This window comes from Apodemus sylvaticus, chromosome 13, assembly GCF_947179515.1.
Source record: "Apodemus sylvaticus chromosome 13, mApoSyl1.1, whole genome shotgun sequence".
Classification (NCBI taxonomy): Eukaryota; Metazoa; Chordata; class Mammalia; order Rodentia; family Muridae; genus Apodemus; species Apodemus sylvaticus.
In genome coordinates this window covers 51,909,118-51,921,090 of record NC_067484.1, presented here as the reverse complement: position 1 = coordinate 51,921,090, position 11,973 = coordinate 51,909,118, and the positions used below count along the sequence as shown (strand labels likewise).

The 11,973-nt window shown below is 40.9% G+C and overlaps 1 protein-coding gene across 2 annotated transcripts in view; it reads right to left on the bottom strand.

The window, feature by feature from the left end:
* Nucleotides 1–3,458: 3,458 nt before the first annotated feature.
* The window catches only part of Pggt1b (protein geranylgeranyltransferase type I subunit beta), a 48,614-nt gene continuing 40,099 nt past the window's right edge, over nucleotides 3,459–11,973 (bottom strand). For both annotated transcript variants that reach the window (XM_052201342.1, XM_052201341.1), the window contains exon 9: nucleotides 3,459–9,539. In XM_052201342.1, coding sequence (XP_052057302.1) covers nucleotides 9,358–9,539 — 182 coding nt within the window. In that variant the 3' untranslated portion in view covers nucleotides 3,459–9,357. The remainder of the gene's footprint in view (nucleotides 9,540–11,973) is intronic.

Here is an 11,973-nt window from a genome sequence, read left to right as displayed (position 1 = left end):
GACAGGAGAACGTGGGTAATATGGAAAATAGACAGGGGACTTTAGTCATTGCATTGAGTTTAGAACTTTAAACTGTTAGCCTCTCCCAAGGCTGAAGATGCCAGTCCTCCCCAGTCCTGAATAGTTTCTAATGATAACTCTACTGCCACCTACCTCTACTCTGTGCACAGCTATTTTTTCTAATTACTGACCTTAAGCAATTTGTTTCTTGAAGTTATAGATTTACACTTGAAAAAAAAAAACAAACTTGGAAACATGTCACCATTTCAGGTTCTCTGAATGCTCTCTCAGACTTTGAAGCTCCTGAACACCGCCCCACAGTCAGTCCATGGAAGGCATTTTTATTTTCAAAATTCTTTCTCTTTGCACATCCTCTTCCATAAGCCTCTACTGCTGTGTTCAACTCACGAAGCCTTTCTGTAATGTCTTACTGCCAGTACTGTCTCATTTCACTTGTCCCTATGGAAAAGCTGAGTCCACATTTTCCATGTCTATATTCAACGTGTTTCATCTTTCTTCTACTCATTTTGAGCATAAGCATTATAAGACTATAACTGTTATGCCTGGTGATGGCAGTCCATACCTTTAATTCCAGCACTTGGGAGACAGAGGCAGGCAGATCTTTAAGATCAAGGCTAAAGTGGTCTACAAATTGAGTTCTCCAGCCAGGGCTACACAAGAGAAACCTGGTCTCCAAGAAAAAAGAAAATAACTGCTTATGACCTCATCTCCTTATACTTTGACCTATAAACCCAGCCCATCTTGACCTAGAAACCTTTGCCTTCTTTGCCTGAGTCTCCGCTCTATGTGATGGTGATAGGAATTCTCAAAGGAGCAAGATAGGAAACTGCTCATCTCACTTTTCTTGTGTCACACAGGGCCCACTTCCCACTGCCTGATACTTAATGTCCTGATAGCCACCAGCCCACGGATTTCACTAAAGTTTTAATGTTTTCCTGAAGAAAATAAATCCAGTCTTCACTACTCTGTCTTGGGAAAAGTGGAGATTCCACTGTACTCTTTTTAAAAAGTGAAGCTCTCGAGGAAGGCAGAAAAAGGCGGATCTCTGAGTTTGAGGCTAATTTGGTCAACAAAGAGAGTTACAGGTTAGCCAGGGCTACAGAGAGAAACCCCATTGGTAGGGAGGGAGTTCACATCAACTCCATATTTAGAAGTCTTTAAAGGGGCATTTCTTTGATACAATACAGCCATTATCATAGGACCAAATAATTCTTTAAAATGCTCTGATGGCTAGTATATATCTGATTTTTTGTAAGCATCTCAAAATATCTGAGGTTTGTCTGACAAAGAATCCGAGTCCATGCATTGTTTTGACAGCTACATCTCACTTTTCGTTCACACTAGAGATGAAGCTTCATCCTTCTCCACACTCCTTATGCCAAAAACTCGCTAAATACCAGACCTGTCCTTGGATGCCTTGCTTCTGGAGATGGTGCCCTGCTTCTTTGTGCTTTCATTATATTCGTTCCCAACTTGTTAGGCCTGTTGGTTGAATCCAGCAGCGATTGGTGACGAATTGCATGCCGTCAGAAGGCGTGCCACTTCTGATTGCTCCCAGCGTCTTCTAGGAAGCTAGTGTGAGTGGGCTCATGTGGCGGCAGCTTAAGCCTTCCAGTTCAATGTCCCCATCACCGTTCTCCTAGACGCTTCAACATCCAGCGATAACTGTCACATCAGCACTTAAGTATTACTAACACATCGCTGCTTCTGCTTATGAACTTTCTGAAAAAGGAGAACTTTCGCTCATCAACGCAGGCCCATGCATTCACTCTGAAGATGCAATCTGTTGACAAGAGACACTACTTAACTGATTTGGGGGAGGGGAGGGTGCGCTAATGCTGAAAAAACAAGAATGTACTTAAGCACTGCCCTATTGGATCTAAATGTACCGAGGCAGGTCTGCAGCCCGGCTTCCCCCTCCAACCCTGGAGGAGCTCAGGAAGGTTTACCCCTGCCTCAAGCCGCTCCAACGCTGCACTGTATTTGGCAGCACTCAAATACTCTGTCATTTCTTATTTAGTCAACACATACTATTTGTTGTGTGTGTGCTGAAAGTTTTGATGCTGGTGGTGTCACCAAACTGTGAATAAGCATGGATACATGTTGCGTGGGGCTTTGCTGCCCTGCCTAGCTCCAGGAACACTGTGCTACCTGTACCAACCCAGGTTCTCTTGGATCCATGGACGACAACACACACACACACACACACACACACACACACACATTCAGTTTCCAACCCACCTTATTGGTTCAGTTCTATTCATCTACTGAGGTTGCTCTGCTTGAGATCTGACACAGCTGGCTGGCTTTTCTCCCTCTGAAGCATGCATGGCAAGCGCCCCTTTCCCCTCTCTCCTGTGCCTCTTAGCTTGCCTGGAGGGGCCCAGAAGTCCCACCCATCCTTCCACCCAGCATCTTTACTGACAGATCAAGAACCAATTCCGCCCCTACACCTCACCTTTTCTATACAAACAGGCAGTGATATATTTTTTAGGAATCTTACAGCAACATATTTGTAACTGTGAAAATCAAGGCACCAATGATAACTTAGGCAATATTCAACAATCGTTAAAATACACATATTAAGACATTTGTATCACTGAGTTACAAAACATTACAGAATATATAGTATCTTGGCATACAGTTCAACATGCAGAGGTTCAAGACAGATAAAGCTATATATTTAAGAACTTGGAAATATGTGGATAATTACAGAGGGCATCCCAACATACTTAGCTAAAAGTTCTCTCTCACTGAATTTAGATGTTGCCTTTATATGCTGCAGAGTCTATTTCTAACACATCGTTCATCTTGTTTTATTGGATTATTTTTCAAGACCAAAATTTTAGATTATTTAGCAATATATTACAAATACCATTGTGTCTTTCTTGACACTAGTATTGCACTGTATCAATGTAACATAAACAGCATCTTTTCCCTATGACTTACAAATACCTCAGAAGATACTGGAGATACAACTTCATCTATTTGTGTGCTTAATCTAAATTTGTAGATAATGGAGTTGCCTAAGCAAAGTGTGTATGTAGTTAATAAACATAGCGTTTGCGAACATACTCAGTGTTTAGTGGGGCTGGTTTCTTCTCACTTTTTCAGTGCTTAATGCCTATTCTAATGTGTTCTCTTAACTGAGAACAAGCATATCACTTATGGCAGTGGTAGTAACTACACATCAACCCAAGAGGAAAGCTGCTTTGATGTTTTCTTCCTAGTAACAATAAGGCAGATCCTTGTTTCAGTCTACTGGTCTCCCAGGACTTTTCTTTTTTCCAAACTGGATTTTCTCATGTAGGTTTTTTAGACATGTTTTATTGAGTTCATACACAAGTTTCAGTAATCACAAAGAGAGGTCTTGCAGTTTGTCTTCTAAACTGTTTAGGTTTATGTGGATAGATATGAATGTAGATAGATAGATGAAGTCTTTTTAAACTAAACATTTTTATTGAATTGTATTTACAATACAGAACAGTACACGAAGCATGATTGATTGAACAGCTTGGTAAATACTCATAAAATGTAGAACGCACCCATGTAACCAGCACCAGAGAGCCCTTGTGTTCTCCTCGAGGGCAAAGAAGCCAAGTAAAAGCCAGTGTATTCCACAAGGCTGCACCTGCACAGCACATGTTGCACACAAGCAGGTGGCCCTGGCCAGTCCTGATAGCACTTACTTTTGGGTAGGGAGGAGTTTGCTGAAAGAGAGATTTCTGACGACACTTAGCCCAATCTGAAACTGTGGAAATGAAGGCCTTATGCCCAGGTCTGCTAAATCTTACTGCTGCCTACATGCTAACTACTGCAGTTTCTTAGCTTCTTTTATGGTTTGGTGTTTCAAGTCGATGATCCTATATGCCAAGTCTGAACTCTTCCTAACTCATGGCTTTGCTCTAACTTCCTGGGGAAAAGTTCTAGCCTGGTGTTAAACAGTAAAGGAGACAGTGAGCATAGTCTGGCTTTGTCAGGAAGGCTCTTTGGTTTCAATGGTAAGACGCTTGCTCTAGGGAAGAATTGCCATGTCAGTGAATTATGTACCAGTTTCTAAAAGGAGTGCCTAATTCCATCAAAGCAAATCTTATAATACTGCATTAAGACTCTCTAAAATTGAATTATCCTTGTACTCCTAATATAAACTCAAACAAGCCATGAGTTTATTCTTTATTTCAAGTGATACTGAGTTGTGGGCCTAACAAATTACTGAATAACGTGTCTTCATAGTTATGTATTTGGATTATTTTTCAATACATGTGTGGAGGCCTGAGGTCAACCTCAGTTGTTCTTCGGCTTTTCACACTGAGTTAAAATGTATTATTTGTGTGTGTGTGTGTGCACCTGCCATGGGCATGCGCATGGAGGTCATAGGGCAGCTCTGTGGAGTTCGTTTCTCCCTCCACTTTACATGGGCTCTAGGAAATGGAATTCAGGTGGCCAGGCTTGTATGGCAAGAGCCTCCACTGACTGAAACAGCTCATCTGCCCCACCGTATTTTCTAGACAGGGGTCGCCAGGCGGATTTGAAGCTCATCAATTAGGCTGGGCTGGCTAACCAACACGCTCCACGATCTGCCTCTCTCCGCCTTCTCTGAGCTGGGAACAAGTGCTCAACATCAAGACCAGTTGTTTACCAGAGTGCTGCAGACCACACTCAGGCCTTCAAGATGGAGTGGCAAACACTACTGAAAGAGCTATTGCCCCACTCTCTGGAGGCGATAGCAAGCCAGACTTACCTACAATTTCCTTTTTTCACACAATCTTTACTGTGTTTTTCAAATCACTTGTTATTATACCAACTTTACAAAGTAAATATGGAAAAAACTTCTTTTATGTAGTAACTTAAGATTCCAGATCCCTTCTCTAGCTTGTGAAATTATGAAAGCAACACTGAGACTCTTCAACCTTCCAAGTGTGTCCAAAGGTCTTTTGTTTGTATTGCCCTATGACAGTTGTATTCTCTGTATTAGATTGTATCAATTAGTATTTTTCCTCTAAAAATTTCATCTCTTAATTTGTAAAATTCCTCAGACAACTGAAAACAGTTGTTTAACAACCCGTTCTCCTCACTTAGAGTTTCTTACATGTCTCTCCTCTTAAAGAGGTTAGCTGGTGGGTTATTTCCCTGAGCATCCTTACCATGCCAAGAAGCTCTTGAATTTCTTGGCTTTGGACTAATTAATTGCCTCTTCTTTCATCTTTCCTGCCTCCTTTGTCTGTTTTGTTTTGCTCCTTGCCCCACTCCTGGGACCACAGGTATCACCGCAATCCCTACTCTACGTTACTGCCTGCCCTTTCAAGGATGGTACCCCAGGGGCCTTGCATGTGCCCCTGTGCTCCTGTATGGAGGAACTGCTCTGCTTCTTTCACCTTTAGGAACCAACTGCACTCTTACATTTTACTTTCAGTGAAGTCCCTGTCTTGAAGGAAGGGTTTCTCTAGGAAATGGCTCTATCTTTCTAGCCCCCTTCCAGTTCCTGTGATTTAAATGGATATGTATGCCTCTATGTGTGCATCTATATTTACAGGCTTTTCCTCCCAACATTTATCTTAGCTGTCTCTTCTTTATGTCTCATGCCTATCCTGTCCAATTTGGATTAAATTCTAGCAGTTTCTTCCCAGTGCTATGCTTCACCTCATTAATTTTAGAATGTGTAGAGTATCCGGCCAGGCCTCCCACTATTTCAACACTCACCAGGCTGCTGACAGGATTCTGTAGAGCTCATCTGCGTTTCAGCCATGATTTTTGGATTGGCCCACTGTTCTCTGAGGTGAGAACATTACAATGCTCCCATTTGCAAGGTGTCAGACTACGGCTGCTTTCTCCTACATCCTCCGCACATCTGTTTTTTCACTTGTACTCTGAGGCTCATGGGGGTAACCACCTGTTACCTAGTTCTACGGTGACCATGGCCATACTTGCTACTCCTTCTGTCACTTACGGTGACGGTCAAAACAAACAAACAAGCAAAAACTCTATACCACTGGCAGCATCTTCCTTCAGTTTAAACACTGTTAAGAGTTCTACTGTACCAGAGATTTTGGACTTTTATGATCACATGAAACTATAGTTAGGTACCTGCTCTATCCACAGTGCTTTTAATATACACTACCTCATTCAGTCCTGACTCGGCTCGGTGAATGGAACTCTGTTACTTCATCTTGCCAGTGGCAGAACTGGGTCCAAGATCATGCTGCTCAGTGGACAGACGAACTGCAAACCACCTAGCTTCAGATAACCTCCTTCTCACTCTGCCTAGCACTTCCTAAATTATGACCATTGCCAGCAAAATTTATATTTGAACTTAATTACTTATAACTGCATATTTTAAAATCTAATAAAAACAAATATTACAGGTCAAACCTAAAAGTGTAGGTGATAAAACAATGTTTCTTGCTACTATTCTTCAGAAGTGCAGAAGAGGAGGACAGAGGCTGCTGAGGAGCTGCACATCCCAACTACGGGTTTCTCTTCTTACTATCCCACTACTGCTAGAAAACATTATATATGTTACTTATAATTTATTAATAAATATTTTCCTTATACATAACTATTTAGGAAAAGCTAGAAACAATTCTTCCATACTTCATAACAACTCAGTATTTTTTGGTTGGTTCTATGAAACATGAACATTCACTGGTCCATAAAGTTCCTTATCTCTTAGATCAGAATCACTGATCCATAAAGTGGAACCTTATCTCTTAGATAGATCAGAATCATTCTGTCATTAATATTCCTTTGCTAGTAAATTATTCAAGAAGTGTGAAAATATAAATTACTTTTATGTTATAAATCTATTTTATAGTCACTTTTTGTTGTTTGAGACAAAATTTCTCTGTGTAGCCCTGGCTGACCTTGAACTCAGAGATCTGCCTGCCTCTGCCTCCTAAGTGCTGGGATTAAAGGTGGACACCACCTCCTGGCAATAACATGTTTCTTACTTTTTTAACAACTAATGGCAACTCAGGCAAAACCCTGGCCTCGCAGTACCCCTGGCCTCACAGTACCCGGCCCTGGCCTCGCAGTACCCCTGGCCTTGCAGTACCCCTGGCCTCACAGTACCCCGCCCTGGCCTCGCAGTACCCCTGGCCTTGCAGTACCCCTGGCCTCACAGTACCCCGCCCTCACAGTACCCCTACAGCACTGACACATGCTACTTCGGTTCCTGATGTCCTGAAGATCACTCAGTTGGAGACTGCAATGATTATTAATATTGAGATTAAATAGAAACAACTGGAAACACTCATGACAGGATAACTTTTCTTGGCAAAGCTTATCCCTCCACCACTGGAAGACTTATTTCTAATTAGGATTTCCATTGGTTTGCTAGTTTGGGGGCCAAGGATCAAAGCCAAGGACCCCAGGGCCTTGTGCACATCAGGCAGCAAGCTAGACTCCCAGCACTACAAACTCAAGTCTAACGCCAAGTTTGCCAACAAGATAGGTATTTTTTCAATCATATGCCAGGTTTCCCTTTAGAAGAAATGTTATATAGGAAATATCTCTTTAATTTAGGAATTAAACAAAAATGCTATTATCTATCCAGGGACACTAGAAATTTAGCTTTTACAATGATGTCTGTTGGTCAATACAACTCTTATAACTGCCAAAACTAACACACCCATTTCCTCTACTGAAGAAATTTCCTACTTGTCACCAAGTCATATGTGATTTAATGTGACATGTTGATTGCTAGCAAAGGTTTCACACCACCTCCTTTTGGTTGTTAGTTCATAGAACTAAGACAATAAAACAAGACAGTGAGTATGTGAACCCCTAGTTTATCCCTCTAAATGAATGTATTTCCCTCCCACTTAGCCAAAAATATAAAAATATAAATGACTATGTATACTTCAGTGGTTCTGTTTATATTTAAAGATATACCAAACTTAAAAACATTAGAAAAGTATTTACAGGTTGAGTATCACTATCCAAAATGCTTGGAACCAAAAGTAATATTTTAGATTTTAGATTCTGTTTTCAGATTTTGCATATACACTTTAGCTTGTGGATAGGACATGGGTCTAAATATGGAATGCATTTATTTCATACACTTTATTCATTAGTTTCGAGTAGTTTTATACACAATAGTGTCTCTGAAATTTATCTTTGACCTGTCACATGAAGAGTGAAATTTTCCAATTGTATCATGCTGTCAGTTAAAAAATTTAGATTCTGGAGCATTTCAGATACTGGATTTTATTATTTTTGTAGTTGTTATTGTTTTGTTCACCGAGACAGAGACTCATCATATAGCTCTGGCTGACCTGGAACTCATTCTGTAGATCAGACTGGCCTTGATCTCAAAGAGATCTGGCTGCCTCTGCCTCCTGAGTACTGGGACTAAAGGCATGTGCCACTCTGCCTGACCCAGATATTAGATTTTGGATTAAGGATGCTCAACCTGACAGATGGAAGATAAAGCAGTTAACTATGGTGGCCACAAAACACTGAACAAAAAATCTAAGCAACCAGAAAGAACTCAGCTATAGCCATACGAGTATAATTTACAGTTTCTCCGAAGAATAAAACACTGAATGTCTTTCCTCTAGATAGCAAAGATTGTTTCCTCCCTTGCCCCAGACAAATGACAGTCAATGATTTGGGATTAAAACAAAACACAGCAGGTACTCACCTAAGGAATCTCTAATAAAGACATATAACTTTTTCATTCATAATTAAAGAGTTCAATTACTTCTCCCTCAATTAGGTAATACTCTCCTTTTAGAAAACTATAGTATTAGTTAAACCTACTTTTTTCTTATATGAACTTTTAATTTTTATTTATATAGGTTACACAAGTCTAGTTGGCACACTTTAAGAATAACACAAAATATGTTATTCTTTAAGAAAATTATGAGACCATCAATTTTTAAATAATCCCAGATACTTAATTCAATAGACAAAGTTTTTACCATCAGCAGTGGAGGTTTTTTTTAAAGTGATCATTAAATGCTCACCTGAAGATTATCAATGCCATATGAGTGTAAACTTGTTTTGAAAATTTGTGTCCATTTTGTAAGCCAGAACTTGTACTGAGGGTTTTGAGAAGATAACCTACAAACATATAATCAATCTGCCCCATGAAATGTCTCAGAAACACAGTATAAACAGTTAAGAACCATACCAGAGTCCTGCTGATGTCCAAGCTTCAACAAGGATTTTCTTGAAATCCAGTAGAGTGGTTACTGGCTCAAGAGAACATCCTGAAATATCTGCAGTACAAGCTGTTGACTTTTGAGACCACCCCTTAGAGAAGAGCACACTTGGTTACACATGGCTTTTAACCTTGAGCTACACTTTTGCTACAAACCCATTACCCCAGGTTAGTCAAGTGGAAACATGGACATCATCTGAGCACTGTTTAGAGTCCTTGGTCTTCCAGCTTTGATGGAGATCTCGGAGGCGCTCAGAAGTCCGTGTGCTTACATTCAGAGCAGGATGGACTTTACAAATTCCACTCTCTTCCATCAGTGACAGGCCGCAAATCCCGAAGTATGCATGCAAAGCATCTGGAAAGGCATTTGAAGCTACGATCAGCACTCTCACTTGTATACATCGCAAAGTATATACAACAAATCACTACTTAAAATTAGAGAAATGCTAGTTTGTTATATAATTAGTCTCAATTTCAAACACTATTTTAAAAAGTCAACCAAAATATAAAAATATAATATAAAATAAAATATAAAATATACTAGAAAATATATAAAATAATAAAAATAAAATATAAAAATTGCTATTAGAAGAACGCATCACATGATTTTCTTGCCTATGTTCTCTAAGGATCTGGAGAGCAATACCTTCTGCTGACTGCAAAATACAGGGAAAAAAAAGAATTTATATAATAATTTTTTTCTTTCATTCCCAATTTTGTTTTTGTGGTGCTAACTGCATCCAGGGCATTCTAGATGCTCAGCATGTCCTTTACCAGAGTCTTAGAAAATTCTCTAAACATGAAAACAAAAACAGCTTTTGAAACCAAGCAGGAGCCCCTGCCTGCCCCTCGGCCCCGGCTTTGTCTCCACAGCTCCTAGGCATACACCAACCCTGTGTGCAGAGCAAGCAGGGAGGCCACCTGGAGCACTGTGCAGCTTCTGACCGGACACACAGCACAGACTCGCTTTCGGTGTGGCTAGGAGCACCCGTGCTCCCGCCTTGCCCGGCTCCCAGTTATCCCAGTTATCGGTAGCCACAACCTTCCAGTGAGCAGTCATGAAAATGCATGGCTCTGCCTGCCCGAGGACCTTATATAGCCTTCTCAAGTGCTCAGAGCTCTGCAGCTAAGGACACTACAAAAAACAAAAAAAGTTCCACGGCAGCCAAGAATGTGTTTCTATTTTTGAAATGACCAGCACTTAAGATCCTAAGAGCTACTAAAGTTTAGAATACCTTCATGAGTCTAACTTTGTCACAAGCTAAATGGCTCATTTTCCTCTAAATGTCAGAGTAAAAGAAAAAAATTCCCCCTATTCCTTAAAGTTACTCTAAAACTGTAGAATAAAGCAGTATTAACCTTGTTTAGAATCAAAAAACTTTCAAGGAAAAAAAGGACTGGAGCGACAGCTCTGCAGTTAGGAGCACTGGTTGCTCTCTCCGAGTTGTACCATCTGTACCCCCAGTTCCAGGGGAGCTGACACTGTTTTGTGGCATCTGCAGGCACAGCATGCATGTGGCGCATAGACATACACACAGGCAAAATATCCATACACATAAAATAAAGGTTAAAAGAAAGAGGCGAATAGCAAGGGGTGTAACACATGGAGAACAGTATCAACTGGATCTTGTAGAAAATCTAAATCTCTCCATAGGAAATTTTTTCCTCAAAGGAAGTTTTCTAACAGCCAAAGCTTTTAATTTTAAACTTCTAATCATTATAATAGAGCAAACCAAAGCAAAACTACCCAAGCAGTCTAAATCCCAAAGCCCTCTTCTGTAGACTGTGAAATATTCTCCACAAGAGTAGCAGAAGCCCTGAGTCTGGAACTTATCTTACTAAACAGTCAAGGCGCTCATCTGGAAGACAGGGGCTCAGAGGCTCTCCTATAGGCTCACTGAGCAGGCCTTGCCCGCAGACCCTCTGTTCAATGGTGCACAGGCTCCAAGACACTGTCTCTAAGTCAGCCTCATATCCACCACATAGATAAAACTAAACTCAGCAACTGATCCCTTTAGAAAAAAAGCTTCAGAAGTCCCCTCTAAACACAAAACTGGAAAGCAAGGCTATTGCAAGATTTTCCATGTCCAAGCATATTAGAGCAGTGGAAGGCCTGTGATTGGGCAGGAAAGGGGAGGCGGAGCTAGGAGTCAGGGAGTGACAGTGGTCTCAGAAAAGGAGAGAACTGAAACGGAGTAAAGGTTAAATTTGGGTTAAGGCTTTATTATTATCAATTGGCTCTGAAATTATTGTATTGTAGTTAGCTAACTACGCAAGATTTTAAGAGTCATACTTCTACCAGATAATTGAGGTAAGAGCTGGCAGACCATGGGATGTGTGGACTAGCCAGATGAACTTGCAACCCCTACCAGAGGTATGGCCAGGCCAGCAGTGGGGGAGCTAGGATCACAGGACATGGTGTTGGACCATGGCGGGGCAGGAGAGTAGGCAGGCTGGTCTTTTTAATATTTCCCGCAACACTAAGCCTGGTGGTAGTCCGCACCTTGAAGCCAGCAAGAGCAGGAGGATTAAGAAATCAAACTGTTGGAGAGATGGCTCAGAGGTTAAGAGCACTGACTGCTCTTCTAGAGGTCCTGAGTTCAATTCCCAGCAACCACATGGTGGTTCACAATCATCTGTAATGGGATCTGATGCCCTCTTCTCTTCTGGTGTGTCTGATGACAGCTACATTGTACAAGAAAGAAAGAAAAGAAAAGAAAGAAAAGAAAGAAAAGAAAGGAAGAAAGAAAGAAAGAAAAGAAAAGAGAGAGAAAGAAAGAAAAGAGAAA